Below are 22,977 nucleotides of genomic sequence, written 5' to 3'. Positions count from 1 at the left end.
CAAAAAAAAAAAAATTCACAAAAATATCACTGAGTTTGTCTTATGATAGCCCTCTACTGCCAGACACGGGGCTTGCCCTTAAATGTGGCTTGTGTAACCAGAGAGACTCCTTTGGATAAAATAATTTTTCATTTGCAAGCAGTTATCAGTCAGAGAAAGGTTCTGGGTCAGGGATGGAAGCTTAGGCCCACTTGCCCCTCTCAGCACTGAAACCTCAGCTGGTGCAGATCTTCATGTGGCCACAGTAGGTGCTCTGGTCCCACCATGTTCAGAAGGCCTTCTTTCCTTGGCTGTCTCCATCCCCTCTGCCTCTTACAATCTTTCCACATTCTCTTCCACAGGATTCCCTGGGCCCTGGGGGATTGGACGGGGATTTGATGGAGATGTCCCATTTAGGACTGAGTGTTCTGGATGTGACTGGATGTGCTTTGCAGTTGTGGACTGATATATTTGTTCCCACCTGCTGCGGGTCGAAGCTTCTCTAATTATGGAAGAGCAAGGCACTGATCTCCCAGTATAGCAGAATGTCATTGGGAGTCATTTATTGCTCAATTGCATTAACAAACCAGTAGTATTTGGTTCTCCCCTAGGTCTCAGGCCTATCTAAACTTAGGTTCCTGACCACCCAAAACAGTGTGGTAGGGGTTAGTTACTCCCATAAGCTTTGGGCCACGATGGCACCAGCATATTTGCAGGCAGGTCAGCTTTGTAGAGCTCAGGGTTTGTGGCTCGGTTGCTGTTTACATTTCTCCTCTGGTTGTGTACAGAGTACCTTCCAGGACCATGAGCACTAACCAGTAGGGGTGAAGGCTCTAGGTGGGCACCAGCTTGATTTCTCCGTGTTCAAGGAACTGTGTAAGTATTTTCTTGAGCAATAGGGCCTGACTGTAGGTTTGTGGACAGGAACCATAACCTTGGCAACAGACTGGGTTGTCTGGGGCTCTTCACAGGTCCCCATTAACCAACAACTAAATTAGATGTAACCTACTCCCAGAACTGAAGGTCTCATTTAGTCACCTGGGTCTGTGGGTGTTCTTGTTATTTGATGGTTACATTTAGATTTCTTTCACATGTGTGCATATTTTAAGAAGCTTCTATAGTAGGTTTCCATACAACCCCTCAAGTAGCTTAGCTTAGCCATCCATCCCTGTATATCCTCCCTTGGCCCTGTCTCACCTTACATTTCCCATTTGATCTTTCCATTCCATTCCCCGCTCTCCTTCCACTCATAATTATTTATTCTATATCTCCTTCCTAAGGTGATCCATTCCTCTCCTCTAGTACCTGACTCTTTACCTAACCTCTGTGGTTTTGTGGATTGTAGCCTTCTTATTGAAGACTTAAAAGCTAACATCCATATAATTGAACACTTACCATATTTGTCTTTTGGAGTCTGATTACCACACTCAGGAGATGACTTTTTCTAGCTCCATCCATTTGCCTGCAAATTTCATTTTTTAAACAACTGATTAATATTCCACTGTGTAAACATACAGTGGTTTTTTAAAAATCTATTCTTCCATTGATGGACATCTAGACTGTTTCCAATTTCTGACTATTAAGAATAGAGCAGCAATGTCACATTCGGATTGTTTAAAATACAGTTTTTAGATTTATGTGTATATGTGTGCCTGCATGAGTTTATGTGCATCAAGTACATGCAAGTGGCCACTGAGGCCAAAAGGGTACATTGAATGCCCTAGAACTTGGAGTTATAGGCAGTTGTGAGCCACCTGTGTGTGTGCTGGGAACCGAACCTGGGTCCGAGCAGCTTGTGCTCTGGAGTACTAAGCCATCTTGACAGTACCTCATCTAGATTCTTGAACCATCTCTTGCCTGTCCCTCTCCAGTACCTCATCTAGATTCATCTCTTGACTGTGCCTCTTAAATTCATTCTCTATCCCACCTAAGTATGTCTGTCTAAGTATGGTGCTATCTCTCAGCATAATATCCTTCAGTATATCCCCATTGTCCCCGCACTGCTCCTGTGATATCTTCTCCTAGTCCTCCACAGTCTTGCTCCAATGTTATCTTTTCCATCCAATGTACTCAGGAAGTGACTGGTATCTTCTCCTATTTATCATGCTCACAGCCCACATGAGACCAAGAGCCTCAAGGATAAGAACTATCTTTTGTTCATCTCTGTATTCTCAGCCTCTTCCTGGGGCACAAGACACACACCCTTAGATAGATGGATATCAGCTTTTCTCTCCCAAGACTTCCCCAGGAGAGCCCTGAGTTTGGTGCTTAAAATGAAAGCATACTCTCCCTTTGGTGATTTGGGTATTCGCCCATCTACAAGATCATAACAGCAGCAAATGGAAGACTTCCCAACCATTTCTCCTGAAAGGCTCAGACTACCTTCTTTGCATTAATAACAAAACCCAGATTGCTACAAGCTTAAAGAGGAATGGGCCAACTTAGGCTTTTCTCCTTCAGTGCAAAGGGACTGCCAGGCTATGCATGGTGCCTGCCTCCATTTTCTAGGTTCTACTAAAACGATTCCTCAGTAGACAGAAGCAATAAGTGAAGGAGATAGGACAGACATCACATCTAGCTCAGATGTCACCTGTGTTTGACTCCCTTGAGCCAATAGTCCTCCCAAGAGGCCTGAGTCCTTCTCTGAAAGAGGCAATGCCAAAGGCCCAGAACTGTTCCCTTACCATCCATTGAACTGACTCACTTTGGTCCCCAAGTAGAGGCAAACCGGGTGCAGCTCATAGGCTATTGTGTTCGGTGCTGATGGGTTCTGTGGTTCTGACTGCACCAAGACAACAGCCGTGATCGGCAGATACCATAGGTTCATGCAGTGTTTGTATAGAATTGCATTCCAGGCCAGTGGTTCTCAACCCTGTGGGTCATGACCCTTTTGGGAGTTGAATGACTCTTTCACAGGGGTGGCCTAAGACCATCAAAAAACAAAGATATTTACATTATGATTCACAACAGTAGGCAAAAGTTCAGTTATGAAGTACGACAAAAATAATTTTATGTTGGGAGTCACCACAACATGAGGGACTATATTAAAGGGTCACAGCAATAAGAGGGTTGAGAAACACTGTTCTAGGCTTCTGAGAATTATAAGAAGAATAAATTATGGTATAAGCTTGGGAGAGGCTCCAGTCCAGTCCATTTGTGGATGGCAAAATACATTCTATAATTAAAATTTTTATTCACATTGGAACAGTCTGCCAGGCAATCATAAATAGACCAATGAGGACCATTCGAGAGTTTGTCTTATTACTTACAATTAAATTTAAGTTATATTTGTCCTCGCTGAAGGCTGGCTTCACTCACACCAGAGTTTTATAGCAGTTTTGACAGAGTATAGTGAATATTTCTGGTATATGGTATATTTCTTACCTACAGGAGCCAAATCTGAGAGAGGCTATTCTATCATCTATCTCTACAATGTATGTTCCATCCAGTCTGGGTGCTTACAAAGATCACCGTTGTTTACCTCACCGTATGAGAAATAATTCACAAACCAATAATGCTCTATCACACCATGAAGAGATGCATAGTTTCAGACTACCTTAAAGAGTATTTTCTTCTCTCATGGTTTACAGGATTCAGGATGGTCTGTTTATAAGAAGATTGAAATTATACCCAACATTTCTTTAAAAAAAAAAAAAAGTTTGGCTCTTTAGCCCTCACCTTTCTTACTCTCTAGCCCTCCTTTTCTCTCCCTTTCCCACTCTCTCCATGTGGCCATGGCCGGCCTCTCTCTTTCTACCTTCTCTCCTTTCTCCCTGCCTTTCTACAATAAATCTCTAAAACCATTTTTTAAAAAGTTTGTTTTTGATAGCTTGTTAGTTTATTGTATACTTAATTTTTAAAGATTTATTTATTTATTATATGTAAGTACACTGTAGCTGTTTTCAGACACACCAGAAGAGGGTGTCAGATCTCATTACAGATGGTTGGGAGCTACCGTGTGCTTGCTGGGATTTGAGCTCAGGACCTCCAGAAGAGCAGTCAGTGCTCTTAACTGCTGAGCCATCTCTCCAGCCCCTATGCCCAACATGTCAAAATGCTTCCAATGATGATAATTTTGCACACTGGATTAAGAGCTAATTAGCATACAATGGATAGACAAAATCCATCCAGACCACTGAGCTGGAGACAGTGCCCGTGTAAACTCAGGTAGGCATGACCACCCTTCTGTAATCTAATACACGGGACACACAGATAGGAGAGCCCCAGAACAAGCTGGTGATCAGGACCCTTGGGGAAGGATCAATTGATCCCTCCACAGGGCTCTCCTAAGACCATTCCAAAACACAGATATTTACATTACAATTCGTAATGCTCTGGTTGGGGGGATCACCACAACAAGAGAAACTGTATTAAAGGGTCACAGCATTAGGAAGGGTGAAAACCGCCCATCTAGACAGAGTTGATGAACTCTGGGTTCAAAGGAGAGGTTTTGCCTTAATTCATAAGATGAGGAGGTGAAGACACTCAATGTTAACCTTTGGCCTACATATACACAGCCATGTGCTACAAACACAGTGCACCCATTACAGCATGAAGTACACAGGGTAAATTACAGCCCTGCTTTCTATTTAAATTCTGTGCTTTTGACGGGTGTATAGTTACAGACATGCACCACTGTGGCATACGCATCCATTTCACTGCCCTAAAAACCCTCTGCTCTGCCTAGGCGTCCCTCCATTTCCCTAGTCTCTGGCAACTTCTGGTCTTTGGACTGCCTCCATAACTTCAACTCTTGCACAATGCTTTCTAATTAGAATCTCAATTTACAGCCTTTTCATATTGGCCCTTAATAATCACTTGAGTGTCTACTGTGCCATCTGTGTCTTTATAACTCACTTCTAATTACCACTCTATTGTCTGGTTATACCATAGTTCATCTTTCCAGCCACCTGACATCTTGATTGCTCTTGAATTTCACTAGTGATGACTAAAGTGGCTGTAAACACTGAGTGTGTACACATTTACACGTGGAAATAAATCTTAAACCCATTTGGGTGAATACCAACGGGTATGTTTCACAGTAATGACCTGTTCAGCTGTCTCACCTGAGTCATGTCCCATTGTCAGCAGCAGTGGGTGAGCTCTCCTGTCCCTCACTCTCTCAGTAGCACTGTTTAAAGAAGCAGTGGAGGGCTGGGCATGGTGGCGCACACCTTTAATCCCAGGACTCAGGAGGCAGGTGGATTTCTGAGTTCGAGGCCAGCCTGGTCTATAAAGTGAGTTCCAGGACAGCCAGGGCCATACAGAGAAACCCTGTCTCAAAAAACCAAAAAAAAAAAAAAAAAAAAAAGCAGTGGAGCTCATGATTGCTTTAATTTGCAATTAACATGTTATACCGAACACTTTATGTTGTGTCTTATTTCATTTTATCTGTGTGTCTATGTCTGTGTGTATGTGTCTGTGTGTTTCTATGTGTATGTCCCCCTCTGTGTCTGTATCCGAGTGTGGGTCTGTGTGTGTGTTTATGTGTATATCCCTCTCTGTGTCTGTATCCTTGTTTGTGTGTGAATGTGTGTCTGTGTGTATATCTCTGTGTATGTCTCTCTGTATGTCTGTGTGTATATCTCTGTGTGATGTATATCTGTTTTTATGTCCCTGTGTGTGTGTATGTGAGTGTGTATGTCTGTGTATATGACTGTGTCTGTGTCCCTGTGTTTGTGTGTATGTATGTGTCTATGTGTGTGCCTTTGAGTGTGTGTCTGTCTGTGTCTATATTACTGTGTGTGTGTGTAGATCTGTGTATATGTGTGTGTCTCTGTGTATCTGTGTGTATGTTTGTGTCCCTATGTGTGTGTCCCTGTGTTGGTGTGTGGGGGGGGTGTAATATGTATATATCTGCATGTGTGGGTATGAGTGTATATGTCTGTGTCCCTCTGTGTGTGTGTGTGTGTGTGTGTGTGTGTGTGTATCTGTAAGACTCTGCCAAGCTTTAGTTACCGGGGACCCCCGTGTAAACAACACGGAGCAAGGGATTGATGCAAAAGCAAGAGGAATTTATTGTTCCAGTGCACTGGGGTAGTACTGCACCAGGAGGAGAGGTGGCAACCCTGGGTAGCCCATTCAGCGAGTTTTTATACAGTTTCCAGGGGCAGAATGGAGCATCAGCAACTAGGCACAATATGATTGGTGGAACAGTACACCCTTTAAACTGATTGGTCTTTAGGGGATGAGGTAGTGGGGGCTTACTCAGCCTCTCCCTTCCAGCCTACATGCTCTCTGACCTGTCTCTTCCAGGAGAGGAGGGGTGCCTATGTGCTCGGGGGTCTGGTGGAATTTTCCAACAGCTCTGAGCTGACCTCTTCATATCTGTGTCTGTGTGTGTCTCTTCATTTGCACCCACACATGAGTGCCATACCTCTAGGCCAGAAGATGGCATCAGAGCCTGTGGAGGTGGGGTACAGGCGGTTGTGAGCCTTCAGATGTAGCAAGCACTCCTAGCCACTGAGCCATCTCTTCAGCCCAATGCTGATTATATTTTACTACAAGGTCCCTTTTTATGATGAAGATAGTTGTGATAAAAAGTAATTAAACTATCTTTAAAATGGGCCATTTGCTTTCTTATTGTGGGTTTTAAGGTTCTTTGAACACATTGTATAATTGATCAGATTCAGATAAACATTTCAGAAACATTTTCTTCAGGTCTCCTTCCAGTCCTCTCATCCTCTCTATGATCAGAACTTTTACATCTTGTCACTTGGATGCACCTTTGATGTTGAAAACAAAAAGTCATCACACACTCAAGGCCACTTAAAGTTTGTCCTATTTTCATTTTGAAATCCTAGAGCTGCGCGTTTATGTTTAGGGATGTGGTCTACTTGGAAGCCATCTGTATTAGGAGCAGAAAGTCTACCTGGATTGATTTTGTTTTCATGTGACTATCTAGATGTTTCATGACCATTTGTTAAGATGTTACTTGTTATCTCTTACCTCACCTTTGCTCCTTTGTACAGGTCAAGTGACTATATTTACTGGGCCTAGTTGGAGCCATGAACCCTGCCCCATTGATCCATTTGTCCATTTTCCCACTACTTATCCAACTTCATTGCTGTTTCTTCCTTATAAATCTTGAGCTGGGGGGCCTGGGAGGAGGCTAGTTCTCTATTTTCCCTCTCCTCTGTCCAGAATATGTTGGGACTCCTGTGTCTTTGGTTTGTCTGTACAGCTATTTTTCTTTTAGATTATATATTTTATTTTGTGTGTTTGGATGTTTTTCCAGCATGCGTATCTATGAAACTTGTGTATGCCTGGTGCCTCTGAACTTCGGAGACCAGAGAACTGGAGTTTCTGCTGGTTGTGAGCTTCCATGCAGGTGCTGGAAACCAAACTTGGGTCCTCTGGTCCCAAGTTCTCTTGACCATGGAGCAATCTTGTTAGCTCCTATTATCAGTATTTTAAATTTGAGCCTCCTGGCATGCATGCAGTAGTAGTTCCTGATTTAAATTTGTATTTCTCCCATGACAAATAAATGTTGAACATATTTTTGTGTGCTTACAGCCATTTGTAGACTGTCTTTTAAAAGAATCTCCTCACAAAGTTAGACCATGTTTTAAAAAAATCAAGTTGTTTGACTTCATCCGTTTAATAATTCTTTGTGTATTGATAGAGTGCTTTAGCAGATACTATGTATAGGGTTGTACAAATAAGGTTTCCTGAATATTTTCTTCAAACAGAGAAGTAATTTTAACTGGAGGCATATTTTTGAGTTTAGGTGTGACTAAAAAAAACAAGCCTATGAAAATAAATCTGTCTTCCGGATTTCAAAACTAATAAAATGTCTCCATGTATCATGAATACATAAAGTGTATTTAAGTAGAAGAAGAATGAGTCTTTTGATGTTCCTGTGCCTGTAGTAAATAAAAAATCTTTTTCAAGAAATCAAATGGTTTGTTTGTGCCTCCAGCCACAATGGAGGAACACGTGTGCTAGATAAGTATATTGGATAAACAGCGTGCATCCTTCCCTAAACAAACCCATAGAAGAGCTGCCAAAGGGACAGTAGGAACGCCTTTTAATTAACATACCGCTCTTAGGTGGAGCTGTTAACATCCGTGGAACTGGCCAGGAAGACAATCTGCCAGTCACAGCAAATCCAAGAAGGTCCCAAAGCAGCTGTGGACTCTGATCAGCCTCTAAAACAGAACTGTTATCTTGTTTGACACCGTCTTGAGTGCACAGTCTGTCTGAAGCATCTCATAGCATCTTAACATACCCTCAACTTTAATGACATGAAATCTAGCTTCCGTCTGTCTGCCCTGTCAATGACTGAAATGAGAACTGTCTTATATCTATAAACAGGTGTTGGGACTCATTGGGAATAGAAGTCATCCTGGTGCTCTGCATTGGAACTAGAGGCAGATATTGCTTGATTCTCTGTGGGAGGTGAGAAGAGGATAAATTAGAACCAAAGAGGCAAGACTTCAGGACTATCACAGACGTTTACTTGACCAGATTTAGTGAGCAATGGCTGCCGAGCCTGAGAGTCAGTCTCATGTTGACTCTTTTCTAGTGTGGATGGCTGGCCTAGTGGTGGTGTTTAGTCAAGACAAGGCAGTTTTGAAAAAAGTGCAGGGTTCAGTTTTAGTATTTGGACCTGAAAAACCTAAAGGACCCTGCACACTGTTGAGAGCAATGAGTGTTTGGAAATGTAACAACTCCAAGGCATTTCACGTCATTAAAGTCTAGTATACTTTGAGATGCTATGAGATGCTTCAGTACGATCATGTACAATTAAAAACAGTAATCCTCAGGTTTGAATTCTAAATATGCATTTTAATATGTGCTCTATAAAGACAGTATTTACATGCATTTGTATGCAAGGGGTCTGTGCTTCTGTGATAAGAAGGCAATAAGTGGATTCACAGTCTTAAATGCCAAAGATAATGTCAAGTTGTAGTTGTTGCCCACTGCTGGAAATAGAGCTTTGCTTAAAACAAACTATATGATTTGATAATTAGGAAAACATTAATTAAAAAAGAAAGAAACATACAAACAAAGAACCTGAAGGTCCATCAGCAAGCTATATTTTCCACAATATGAAAAACTACTCACCAAGTAATTGCAATAATTAGTTCTGTGCTTAACAACATAGATCTATCCTAAAACAAACAAACGAACGAACGCGCTGAACAGCAACAATAAGAATTCATACACTAAAAATCACATACTGTTATGAAATATAAATTGTGGCATTAAGTGGCAGGAGTAACGGAGTACCTGGTGGGACCCTGCCAAGGTATCCCCCTGAGAAATCATGCCATATGTCAGACCTAGTATAAGGAAGAGAGCAGGAGTGGGGGACCTGGAAAGGGGTAGAGGCAAAGAAAAGGGGGAGACAGAGAAAGAGAGGCCAGCTGAGAACACATGGGAACAGAGAAAGAAAGAGAGTGTGGAGGAAGGGGGCCTGGGGTAGCAATCAGACCTCTTATACACTGCTGTGCAGGTAGTAATGGCAGTGGAGGATGAATATAGCTGTTGGGTGAAGCCTAACGGAATTATCTGTAAGCCAACACATAACTAGGTGCTGGCGAGGTGGCCCAGAAGTCTGAACCTTTTGCTCTTGCAGAGGACTCAGGTTTGGTTTCTAGCATCCATATAGTAGCTCACAACTGACTCCAGTTCTAGGGGATACAGTGCCCTCTTCAGGCCACTGCAGGCACTACATGCATGTGGTGCACATACACACTTGTAGACAAATACTCACTATATCTCTAGTCTGGGTAATTTCCCTCCCACAGATGTACCTAGCGGTGAGCTACTCTGTCAGAAACAGGACCCACATGACAGTCTGTCTACATTCTAAGTATCAGTATCTCCAATTTTTTTACTCCAAAACAGAAGACTCCTTCAGAGGAGTCTCAATTGTAAGAAACAAATCAGATAAATCAGATAAAACGCAAAACAAGAGCGGTAAATCCAGACTGGACCTGAGAGACATCTGTCAGATGGACTGAAGGCCATCTGATGGGGTTTAGATAATTGGAGATATTTGGTATAAACACAAGAGTACTAAGTAAAAGTCTATATGGGTATTAGCTCTAGAGGCACTAAAAAGTTGAGAATGGAAAAAAATTAACTCAAGTATAATGCACACGGGACTAGAAATTTATGGTTGTAATAAACATGAAGAATGGATTTATCAATAATGTGTGATGTTGTAACACAACTGTATGTGGATCAGGAAAAGGGGGTAGGGGGTAGGGATGGAGATTGGAAGAGAGTGAATCTTCAGCTTCCAAAGAACAAATTCAATGTGTAATCACCCAAATTGGAAGGTCATGAGGTAACAGCTAAAAAGCCAAATGAGAGAGTTAAAGGAACTGCTAAAACGTTGGCAAAGATAGAAGGCACCATACATGTAACTGAAGCCACATGCAGACTTAAAAAAAAAAAAAAAAAAAACAACCAAAAATAATAAAGGTGTTTGCCAAGAGATCACATGAAATAAGATGGCAGAATATATGAAAATTGAGGATGTTCTCAGCAGGTTAAGGCAGCGAAAGGAAGGGGAAGATTGGGATGTAGTAAGCAGTGGGTGAGAGGCAGGCTAGGAAGAGGAGGATTGTTTGCTTGGCTAGTCAGAACTCAACAGAATGAGCCCAGAGAGGAAAGAAGTTTCGAGAATCTGATATATAAATAGCAAAGACTCAGATACCACAGTGGATGTTGTCATCAGAAACAAGAGTGAAGAGCTAGTCAGAAAAACAAAAGGACTGTCTTTCCCTTGGAAGCAGCCAGAGCAGTGGGTAAACAGGGAGACACAACTTAGGAGGGAGGAAAGGAACACCACAAGAACACATGCCTGTTCCTCGCTGGTTTGATTGTCCTTCTCAGTGGCAGCTGTGGCAAAGTTATCAGGTGTGGGACTGAATCTCCGATGGTCTAGGTTTGAGAGCCACGTGCAAGGCAGGAAGACAGCTCAGGAGCAATGTTAAGAGTCCAGCTGAGGGTGAAAAGCAAATGTATTTATTAGTTGACACATGCTGCCTTGGCAGAATACTGTAGACCGGGCAGTTTAACAGTCTGAGAGACTGGAACCTTCAAGGTCAAGGATTTGGTTATTGGTGACCTCCTTCCTGGCAGAGAAAGCCACCGTCTCCCCGTGTCCTGAAATGGGAGATGGGAGAACAAACCTGCATACCCTGGTGTCTCTTCTTACCCAGACTGCAATTCCAGAGGATGGAGATTCCTCCTCATTTGGCTTTAGTGACATCCTTACTCCAACCTACCAGTTACACTGGGGCTATGGCCTCAACATACAAGTCTATGAGAAGTCCCAGCATGAGTAATTTATCACTGAAGTGTAAATTGTGTTCCTATGTGTACTTACTGCTGCAGAGCAGGAGGGAAACTAAAAGAGGAAAACGTGGTTGAGGGGATCCATGCCATGATGTTCTGGACAGGAGCGGACAGCGGCAAGGAGCAAGGGGCTGGTGAAAAATAGTTCAAATGACCGCAACAGTTTCTAAGAGCAGTAGAATGGGAAACCAGAAATGGCCTGGGTTTAGACCAGGAAAGCGGTTGGCTCTCTGATCAAGAGGCTAGAACACAAAGTGAAACTCTATTAAATCATTTTATAGAGCGCTTTCTAGGGATGTAGCAATGCAGCGCTGCTTTCCAATATAACTAGTGGATTCTTCACTTTTAGATTTGCCAGAGATAAAGGTTAGCAGACTGGAAGATTTGGGTCCATTAGTAAATCATTGAATTTTCCTTTCTTTTTAGACGACTTAATACGTTGAACAAGTGTGCCTCAATGAGACTTGATGTGAACTTCCAAAGGAAAAAGGTGGGTGTGCCTTGTGGAGACCATGACCACACCAACAGAACAGCCTGTATTCAGAGACTGGGAAAACATGCAGAGCTGGAGAGCTGGCTCAGTGGTTAAGAGCCCTTGCTGTTCTTCCCGAATACAGGAAATTGGTTCCCAGCACAGGTCAGTCCAGGGGATCTCATGCCCTCCTCTGGTCTTCATGGATACTCCCAAACACATGGAAGATACACACACATACATACATGGGAGATACACACATACACACACATGAGATATACACATACACACACACACACACATGGGAGATACACACACACTCATACACACTTGGGAGATATACACATACACACACACTCATACACACGTGGGAGATACACTCATACACACATGAGAGATGCACACACATTCAAACACACATGGGAGACACACATCTTTTAAAAAGAAGCAGCAGCAGCCTTGAGCCAAGGCAACATTCTCACATGCCTACCCCACTATCTCTTTCTTCTCCAAATACCCCCATCCTTTCCCCACTATCATAAATAGGTCTGTTTTAAGACCCTACTGGAAGTTGGGTTTTGCAATCTCACTGCTTTGGTTTTGTGGTTTGTTGTTGTTTCTATCAGAAGGTTTGGATAAAGAAATAGATATCTCAGTTCTTGGGCCTCACCTTTCAGAAGTCTGTGCAGCTGTAACTGTCAAGCCACCTCTGACTCCAGGTCCTCCACATGGATGAGTAGATTAAGAGATCCAGGGAAGGGCTGACAGTTCCTAGCCAAGTATCTTCTGATGGTTCTAGTCACATCTTTTCTTTCAAGTGCAAGTCAGAGGTGCATCCATTCTCGGGTATTTGGTGACAGGAGTACAGGAGTCAGGGGACAGTGTGACCCCAGGCCACTGCATCTACCTTGTCCTTAACCACTCTGCCTCAGTCACAAGAAATTTGTTTCTAGGATCCCTGCTTCTCACAGGACATCTAGTGAACAGAGATTTCTGTTTTGGAATGAAGTGGTAAAGATGAGGGTATAGGTCCGTAGTTGAGCACTTGTGCATAGCATTGTGGGTTCAAGATTCAGTCTGCCACACAGGAAGAGAACAGAAGGGAAAGATGAAGAGGAGGAGTGAGCAGAAAGAACAAAAAAAATCTACCATCCATCATATAGCTGAAATCCATGATAGCCCAAATCAGTTTTTGATTGTTTGACTGTTTTTCTCTTTAAGTTTTTAAAAACAGGGTTTCTTGTAACTAGCCACCATGAACTTACTTTGTACTCAAAGCTGGCTTTGAATTCCCGATCTTCCCGCCTCTGCTTCTCAAGTGCTGTGATAACAGGTGTGAGCCAATACTCACATAACCCAAATTGTTTGAGTGCCACTGGGATAGTCAAAAGGTTTAGATTTCAGACAAGTATGGATACCATAGTTTCTGTTTAAGCAATAAAGCCTACAAGCATATTCCAAAATCAAACAAAAACCCAGCACCCACGTGGGCAACACTCCTGATCTTAAGCACTGTGGATAAAGAAAACCCAGTTTACTTTCCATTGATGACTATCATCGAGGAACTGGGCTCGGTGCATTATCTCGTTCTTGCCCAGCTTGTCTGGGTTCTGTGGAAGGAAATTAAACCTGTCATGTGCTCAACACTTCTGGGTGAGTTGTGCAGAAGGCTTTCAACCTCAGGAGTGTCTTTAGGAGCAGCTGGCTCCAAAAACCAAGGCTCCGCCTCCCTGTGCACTGCTTCCAAGCTCACTGAGTGGGTTCTCTCCAGGACATTCAGAATTAAATCACTAAGGACATTTTTTTTAATGTAGCATCTCCATCTGTAATCAGCCAAATCTGGGGTTATTTTGAAGCCAAATCTGGTGTCTTTTATTCTGACTTGCACAGAGCAATAATTACACCTAATGCATTTTAACTCACCCTGGAGTAACCTAACCTTTCAAAACCAATACCTGCCTCTAGCCCCCAGATTTCTGCTCTGAAGTAGCACCTCTCAAGAAGTCTAAGTCATTTTGGCCTGACTTCATCTTAAAAACAATTGGAGCTGGGAACCAAGGATTCCAGCCGAGGAGGTAGAAGAGTGAAAAACAACATCCAGAGAAATATTCACACGTGAGCAATTTATGCAGGCCACAAACAAATTTAAACTGTGGGAACAGGCCTCCCAACAGCTGTCTGGCTAAATAGACCCCTTGAGAAGTGCCCTTAGTATTTGAAGCATGCAGGTCAGATGTTGTTTCGGTTATAACACATGGTTCTTATTAAACCGAATACAGCCGTTTCTGGGAGTCTAAGACAAGGTGACTGCTTTGTGCAGATCTCTCACAAAAGAGAATGTCAAAAACTAATGATACACAATGTTTCCGACAATGTGGAGTGATGGGCTTTTTGCCCTGTCACCTACCTGCTCTGCAGAACTCTCAGGCAGGATATCCGTGAACAACGTACTCAAGGCTCTCTGTGCAACCTGCAAATTAGTCACCTTGGTAGTCTGACCTGCTTGGGATATTTTTTTTAATGTCCGCTGCAGTAACACACACTCTTTCCCTCCCTGCTTATTGGGAACCTCGAAAATATGTGCTCATGAATAGAATACTGCTTTTCACATTGCAAGTTGAAGACTCATAGTCTATTTTCAAATAAAAACATTCCAACATGTGGTGCCCCCTTACTTGTCAGTCTCTGTCCTGGGCAGTGTCTGTGGCTGGTTCCAAGCAGCCACACAGCACACTCCTGACCTAAAAGCTGTAGGTTGGTCCATTACTTTATTACCAAACAAAAACACATTTTTGAATAGGGACCAGGTCTAGGCTAAATGATAGGAGACAGAGTCAGAGACTTGAGAATCAAGTGCCCCACGAAACTACAGCCAGCTTTGGATGGAAATAGAAAGTGATCAAGAAAGAGAATTAAGAACCGAACAGCCATGTGTCTAATTTACATATTCTATGAAACAGAATTTTCATGTCCAATCTGCAAGAATCACAGACTTGAGTTTTTCAGTGGGGTCTCCACATGCCTTCGTCATCCAAGGTTACAGTTCTCCCTTGAAGGCAGTTGGACCTGTGGAATGGCTCGGGGTGGGGGTGGGGGCTTTCTGGTCAACCTGGGTGGTTAGTAAATAAATGCTGGCACGGGACCTCTCTGGGAGGCCCTGCACTCTATGTTAAAGATGAAGAAACTCTGTAGAGTCAGTTGCCCCCAAACCACAGACCAAAAATCAGAGGTGAGATTTGAAGCCAACCAACTCTTTGCCTTTCAAAAATTGTTGGTATTGTTCTGGACCCAAATGCTTGTCAGTTCCTTGGCCTAAGCCATACAAGCAGTGAACTGTTTTTACAACAGGAACGTGTCATGCCATTGCAGTACCAAGTCCCACAGTTTATTTTTCCTGTCTTGGGAAATTTTGTTTAGCTGAATCAAAGAAAGAAATAAAAATGAAAGTGTACAAGGAAGTGTAGGTGGTGACGCCTGGCTCCTATTTGGCTTGCTGTCTGTTCTGCTGTATATCCATGTGGCTTAGCATCTGCCCTCAGGTGGAGGGCTCTGAGCCCTCATTCTGTACTTCAGCTACAGACTCACCAAAACCCTTCTGGGAGGCATTTCTGAAGGCTGAAAGTGCGATGAGGAGGCTCTCCAGTAATTGGACTGGTTCATCAGCCTGCCAACATACCAAGTAGAGCATTCCTGCATCCCAACAGGCTGACTCACTGGCCTGGGTGTAACGTTAATGGCTGCTGCAACTTTAGCTTCTAGATGTCTGCATAACAGTGAATTTGCCTCCTGTCACAGCTGCAGATTTGTATGGCTCCCCTAACCTGTTTTGTTTTGTTTGTTTTTAAAAACCCATTCCTCAGTTTCCGGTGGTATCCATCCAGAACAAATATGTAATTTTAGTAAAGAGCATTCTCAATTAGAAAAAAGCCAACACAGAAGACTCATCCATGGTGAAAGCAAGGCAGAGCCAAGCTTCCTGTTCTTGGACAAATATCACTACTGACTGATCCACACTAGCATCAGGGTGACGTTGAATGGCCCCAAGGGGCCGGCGTTTAGAAAGATAGCTCTTTAGAAGGCTCCCATTAAAGTCAGCATTTTAATAAGACTCTGGATCATGACCAAAGGTGGAAAGCCACACAGATACTGTGAGTAAAACCTCAGGGCTAGGACCCTCTCAGCTGGATGCTAAGGGCATTACTGAGTTCTCAAAACTGTGACAAGGGGCCTGATTTCCATCTGCACCCCTGGGACATTGTCTTCCACGCCCCACATCTCCTGCAAAACACATATATATCCTGTCCTTCCTGGCAGCATATATATATGTAGACAAAGCACCCTTACACGTAAAATAAAAATAAACCATTATTAAGGATAGAGTAACTATATTTTACATCACACAGTGTTATATTCTTCCCAGGATATCCTTCAGTCCCACCAGGAGCTCCTACATCTTAACCCATGCTCTTTACTCCTTACCCAAAATGCTAAAGAAGAAAAGTATTTTAATTTTTTCACATTTTTGAACACTTATGCATTCAGCAAGGTATGTTTGAGACAGGCCCAAATCTTACATGAAATTTCATTTATCTTCACTGATTTTATTCAATATTTTCCTTAATTTTGTGCATGAAGCAAAGTTTTCTTTTTGTTAAAGATTTACCTTATTACTTTTACATTTTCTTTCTCTTTTTCCTCTGTGTATGACCAGTATATAGATGCCATGAACTCCCTGAGTGCTGGGAGTCAAACTCTTGTCATCTGAGGTGTGAACCTGAGCCTTTAATCTGAACTGTCTCTGTTGTGGTCTACAATCTTCTATTTCTGCCGTCATGTCAGTCTTCAAAACTTTACCTTTGGGAGCACTTCAGATGTGGGGTACCAGAGGGTGGCTAGCCATGTTCACTCTATGCCTCTGACTATGAAAATGAACTCTGGTATCACTTCGGAGTTTACATAGCCTCACCACATATAATCGCATTTAGATCTATTTGTGAACTACTTTATATATGTGTTCTGTTACCTTCCATATTGTGACGGAGAAAACTCATTCCTACAACAGTTTTCTCAGCTTAATATCCTGGGCATGGCCTTATGACATCTTTGTGTATTAAAAGCATAAATTCTCTGTCTTTTCACATGATGCTTAAATCAGACATGACCTCCAGAGGTAGGGCCCTCAGTTGCCCTCAGGGTTTTGACCATGCCTAAGTGCAGCTATCCATTTCAACTTACTACCCAGACCCTCATAGCAGCATCCAGCACCACCCACCTTCTTCACAACAGCACACTCACAGTTCTTAATCTGTTGTCTTGTTGAAATGTTGATGTTCTGTGGCCACAGTATTTCAGAAGTATGCTAAACCGCTTTGTTTAGTGTTGAGCTACTGGCCTTTAGCTCTGGGAAGTGGCTGTACTACCAGCCCCCTCCCAGCTTCCCTTGAATCCAAGGATAAAAGACACACAGGTTGTTCCTTTTGAACTTGCCTTCTTGGCACCATTGCAAGGTACTACTATATCCTGCCTGGAAATGGGTGCCCTTATCAATACTCTTAGCACCGTACCTCCCACCTGCCCTAAACTTCAGTGGCTAGTCCCACCTAGCCCCTGCCAAACATATCTGACCACCCACCTGTAGTAGAGGCCACAGGCCCCAGCTCCTCCCGAGAAGTCCCTTCAGCCCAGCAATTGGCCCATTGCATCTTTACTGACAGATCAAGAACCATTTGGAGAACAGGACCTTAACATCAGCACTGCCCCCTACACTACACCATTCCACCTGGAGAATAAAGTCAATTTGAGGGGTCTCTTTTCTCTATAAACACACTCAGCTCTCTAGATCTCCATTTCACATCTCTATATAAACATAGACTTCTTTTTTCAAGTCCAGAAAGAGCAGCCAATGAAATCTGATAGTCTCTTAAGACTTTTAATCGGTACACTAAGAATCTTAAAGAGGAGTCTTCCATGTACCTGATACTTCGCTTCATCCAAAGCATGTGAAGAAAACTTGCAACTTGCACTCTAAAACAATTTGGGGAGGTGTTATCTTGGGGGGGGGCAGATTTTTCACATTCTAGGTCAGGACCACATGCCGAATTGTTGAACAAATTTGTGGATTCACATGCAACATTTTTTTGAGATGACTTGACTAAAGGAAATGAAAGGTTGAATATTCTTTAACCAAAGTGATGATTGAACCAGCAGTGATTTGTATTGAGCTATCTCTTTAACCTTGGTATTTGCATTAATTTAATGTATATGTTATATGTGTGTGTGTGTAATAAATGTATATTATGTAATAATGTATTATCTATATTATATGGGGATGAGTACAAAATCTGAGTGTGAAACTAACTGATATTTCATTAACATCTTGCGCATGTGACCTCAAGGTAATTGTGTACATATTTAGTGTGCTTGTTTATTTGCTTGCTTTCTTGCTTGCATGGGGTTTTTTGTTTGTTTGCTCATTTAAAGAAAAAGTTACAACCCATTATTGAAGACCAAGTATGAAATGTTTACCTAATGTACCATGTCAGTGCTCAGAAGTGCTTGGATTTTAGAGCATTTTAGAATTGAATTATTTGGATTAGGGATGGCCAGTCTAGACAAACAGGAGGGAACGAGGGTGGTTATTCAACATGATGGGTTATGTGGTGCTGTAGTGTGGTTGTGTCGTCTCTGTTGTGGGGGAAAATTCCGTTTCACCCTGACTCACCATCAGTAGTTTGAAAGATGCAGCATGGAGTGAGTGGCTTTGGATTGTTTTCTGCACTGGATTCTAAAGAACACAGTTTTCTTTGTCCATGGCGTAGCTCGCTTGCTTGCTTGCTTCCTTCCTTCCTTCCTTCCTTCCTTCCTTTCTTTCTTTCTTTCTTTCTTTCTTTCTTTCTTTCTTTCTTTCTTTCTTTCTTTCTTCTTTCCCTTTTTTTTAATTGTCTTGGTTTTGTTTGCTTGCTTTGGATCAAAGAACTTAGTTACTGCAGAATGCCCTTCTACTGTTCCTCTTTCTCAAGGAGTCTGCCATCTTGTCGGATGATTTGGTTGAGTCGTGATTATTTTCCTGCCGGCTAAGGCCAGTGTAATGAGCTCTTTGAACATCCCTGAAGAGACCAGTTCTCTGGCTCCAGTCTTCAGAGCCTGTCTTGGCATCCTTCCTTAATCTAAATAAAGGAGACTCTATCCAACTTTTATGTGGGTTTCTCGTGTTAGGAATGGGGTGGGAGGGTGAGTAGTTGGAACCAATGTTAAGTATTACAGTTTCTATTTTTAAACATCTATATTTTCTCTAGAGGTAGTAGCTTCAAGCGCCCAAAAATATTTTGTGAAATCCCAGTAAGTTCAGCCTGAGATGGTGCCTTATGTATCTGTGGTGCCTTATGTTGCAACAGTTCCCAGATGTTTAGTTGTTGTTGTTTGGTTTGGTTTGGTTTGGTTTGATTTTATGATAAAAAATTATGAGAGGAACTAGTAAGTATCAGAAAGTCTACTTTGAATTATCCTAGCTCCATGCTCAGTTTTAATTTTTCAAGTTATTCCTCCAAGACTTCACACAAATTTGTCTTTTAAAAACCAAAGCTAAATCTTCCCACTGAGATGGAAGCAACATGCTGTTCTTGTAAGTTTCTTCTACCTTATGCTTGAGTATTCCAATTGAGGCCAACTTAGATAGAGCCTAGCTTTGGACAGATTAAGCCTCTGTGAGAAGAGTCCAGTGTGTGTGTGTGTGTGTGTGTGTGTGTGTGTGTGTGTGTGTGTGTGTTGAGAAGTTAGGGGAGCTGAGGTGGACGCTAGATGAGTAAAAAGCTAAACAATGGAATAAACACTGAAAAGAACAAACCCTGCTGCTAAATGAGCAACGTTATTAATTCCCTGAGGAAAACCTATGAGTCAGACCTATTTTTAGTCCGACTTCCTAGGTAATGGAAAGTCACTGCACAGGGTGTCGGGGCACTTGTGATACCACTGTCATTCAGAGCCTGGGCTTGTAACCAGATGCCAAAGGAAGATAAGTTCAATTAACAATAAAATGAACAACAAAAATTAAACAATTCTTAAGGGTGTGGTACTGAGGAGGATTTAACTCTGAGCAAGATGAATAAACACAAGTCCTGTTCCCAACAGTGGATAGTGCTAAGCCAAGAAAATGGATCATACTGTGAGAAGCTAGATGAGGAACCTTCTAGAGATCAGGATCTTAGCCAGATTTTTCCTGTAATACATCCAGAGAGAAGTGCTGAGGGCCCACACTAAGGAAATCAGAGCGAAGACACAAACCTGGAAATTGATTTGTAAAACAGTTCCATGTTGGAAATTGATTGGGAAAACAGTTCCATGTTGGGTCTTCGTGATGATCAAGGTAAGGAGGGGTGGAGGCTGATGCTCCAGTTCACTTGGGGAAGTAAATAATTTCTGGGCCCAAGGGATATACAAAAAAAAAAAAAAAAAAAAAACAACAACACAAGCAGGGACACACCATTAGCCTCAGGGAACGCAGATGTCTCTGTGTCACAGGCTGCAAATTCCAGCAAAGAAAACAGGTAGGTCAGTGTGTGACACACAGAGTGCAAGACTTTGCAACGTACCCCCACCCCTACCCCCCAGCTGGAAGGTGTGTGCAGCCAGAGGCACTCTGACTCAGGCTCGTTAAACACAAGGAGCCTGGTCTCCAGAGCAGTCTGTACTCTCTTCAAGTGCACTCTCTAGACTGGTGCAGACCTTACTGCTTTTCAGAGGTCAGCCCGTGATTTCGCTGTTAACACATACAGAGTATAAATGACAAGAGTCAAGATTCTTAGAGACTAAGGTAAGGAGTGTTAACTTTGAGGTGTAATGAGGCCGAGGTTCAGAGAAAGAGAGCTGTAAATGGTGGTCCTTGAACTCAGCAGAGAGACGTTTCGTGAGGAAGAAGTGTCCTGTATTGGTGGGGACAAATTGTTTTGGAAAGGATGCTGTCTCCACTGGCCAGTCAGATGGTGTTTAATGCCCTTTGTAAGCAGTCAGAGAAAATACCTTAGAAGCAAAGGGTTGGAGGAAATTTATATATTTAATTAAATATTAAAACATATGTATTATATATAAATGCCTTAGAAACAAAGAAAGGATTGGGAAAATTTATATGTGTATTTACTTAAATATTAATATGTATAGTGACTTAAAAACAAAGAAGGAATTGAAAAATTATATAAAATATATATGATATATACCATATATACATATGATGTGTGTGTGTATGGTCCCCCTAATATGGTATATATTATATAACATTATATAATATATAATAGTTACACATACACTCACATATATATTCATATATGTATTTCATTCATATATATGATATATGTTAAATATATATGCGTGATATAATGTATGATATATATATATATATTATATATATTATATAATATATATATATATATATTAATGAAAGTCTGGTAAATGAGAAGAGCAGGGGAGGGAAAGATGGTAGAGGCTCACACTTGCCAGTGTGACTGGGAAGACAGGGAACAAAATGGAAGCACCATGTAGCCATGATCTATGGATGTGAACGTTCGTTTTCCTTACGTTTTGCAGGGTGACGACTCAGATGAGGAAGACCTGTGCATCAGCAACAAATGGACTTTCCAGAGAACCAGCCGCAGATGGTCCCGTGTGGATGACCTGCATACGCTTTTCCCCGTGGCAGACAGAAACGGGTCCCCAGGAGGCCCTAGGATGAGAAACACAGCCAGCAGTGAGAGCGTGCTCACGGATCTGAGTGAGCCAGAGGTCTGCTCTATTCACAGCGAAAGCAGCGGGGGCAGCGACAGCCGCAGCCAATCAGGGCATCATCCTGCTGACAGTACGCATGCGCTGGAGGCCACCCTGGGCAGTAGCAGCCTCCCACAGTCTACCCGAGAGGGTCTCAGCCAGTCTTTTCACCCCAAGAATGAGAAACCCACCAGGACCAGGGCCAAGTCCTTTCTGAAACGCATGGATACCCTGAGAGTGAAGGGCGCACTCGGGAGGTATAAGGGGCCAGGGCGGACAGGAGGCCTGGTCATCAGTAGGCCTGTGCTGCAGCAGGAACCGGAGTCCTTTAAAACCATGCAGTGTGTCCAGATACCCAACGGAAATCTGCAGACCTCACCTCCAGCTGCCTGCAGGAAAGGCCTCCCATGCTCCAGTAAGTCAAGTGGTGAGAGCAGCCCCCTGGAGAACAGCAGCACAGTGAGCACTCCGTGCATGAAGGAACGCAAGTGCCACCACGAGGCCAACAAGCGCGGCGGCATGTACCTGGAGGACCTGGATGTGCTGGCAGGGACGGCATTACCAGATACGTCAGACCAAAACCACGTGCATGGGTTTCACTCCCAAGAAAACTTGGTGGTCCACATTCCCAAGGATCACAAACCAGGAACGTTCCCCAAGGCACTTTCTATAGAAAGCCTCTCACCCACAGACAACAGCAATGGGGTTAACTGGAGGACCGGAAGTATCTCTCTGGGTAGGCAACAGGGCCCTGGCATGAGGGAACCCAGACTCATGTCTTCCTGCCACAGGGCCAGCCGTGTCAGTATCTATGACAATGTCCCCAGCTCGCACCTGTATGCCAGCACAGGAGATCTGTTGGACCTAGAGAAAGACGGCCTCCTTCCACAGCTGGATGACATCCTACAGCATGTCAATGGCATACAAGAGGTAGTGGATGACTGGTCAAAAAACATCTTACCTGAACTGCAAAGTCACGGCACATTGGCAGGGGATCCTGGTCTGTCCCCATTCCCATCTCCCAATCAGGTCACTTTAGATTTTGAAGGCAACTCTGTCTCAGAAGGTCGGACAACACCTAGTGATGTGGAAAGGGACAGGACTTCTCTGAATGAATCGGAGGCCACTGGGGTCAGAGAAAGAAGGGATTCTGGTGTGGGGGCCTCTCTGACCAGACCAAACAGGTGGGTCATGTGCTGTTATAAAGTTATGCTGCTTCTGTTTTATAGGCTGTAGGCTGGATTCTATTTACTTTGTTATTACTTTGTACGTGTATGAATGTGTGCCTGCATGTATGTATGTACACCATGTGTCTGCAGTACCCTCAAAGGTCAGAAGAGGGCATCAGATCCCCTAGAACTAGAATCACAGATGTTTGTGAGCTGCTGTTGTGGATGCTGAGAACCAAACCCGGATCCTATGCAAGAGCACCCAGTGCTTTGAGCCACTGAGCTGCC

The 22,977-nt window shown here is 42.9% G+C and overlaps 1 protein-coding gene across 15 annotated transcripts in view; it reads left to right on the top strand.

Moving 5' to 3' along the window:
• Positions 1-22,977, top strand: part of Stard13 (StAR related lipid transfer domain containing 13) — a 199,974-nt gene that overhangs the window by 153,139 nt on the left and 23,858 nt on the right. For 9 of the 15 annotated variants that reach the window (XM_029477489.2, XM_085837490.1, XM_029477488.2 and 6 more), the window contains 3 exons: positions 11,722-11,785; positions 19,998-20,129; positions 21,344-22,704. In XM_029477489.2, the coding sequence (XP_029333349.1) occupies positions 11,722-11,785; positions 19,998-20,129; positions 21,344-22,704 (1,557 nt within the window). The remainder of the gene's footprint in view (positions 1-11,721; positions 11,786-19,997; positions 20,130-21,343; positions 22,705-22,977) is intronic. The other 6 variants (XM_029477493.2, XM_029477491.2, XM_021161874.3 and 3 more) reach the window with 1 other exon arrangement.

Source organism: Mus caroli, unplaced genomic scaffold, assembly GCF_978045245.1.
Source record: "Mus caroli unplaced genomic scaffold, Mus_caroli_1 scaffold_4, whole genome shotgun sequence".
Lineage (NCBI taxonomy): Eukaryota > Metazoa > Chordata > Mammalia > Rodentia > Muridae > Mus > Mus caroli.
Note: the sequence above shows the minus strand (reverse complement) of the source record. Positions and strands in the feature narration are given on the sequence as shown.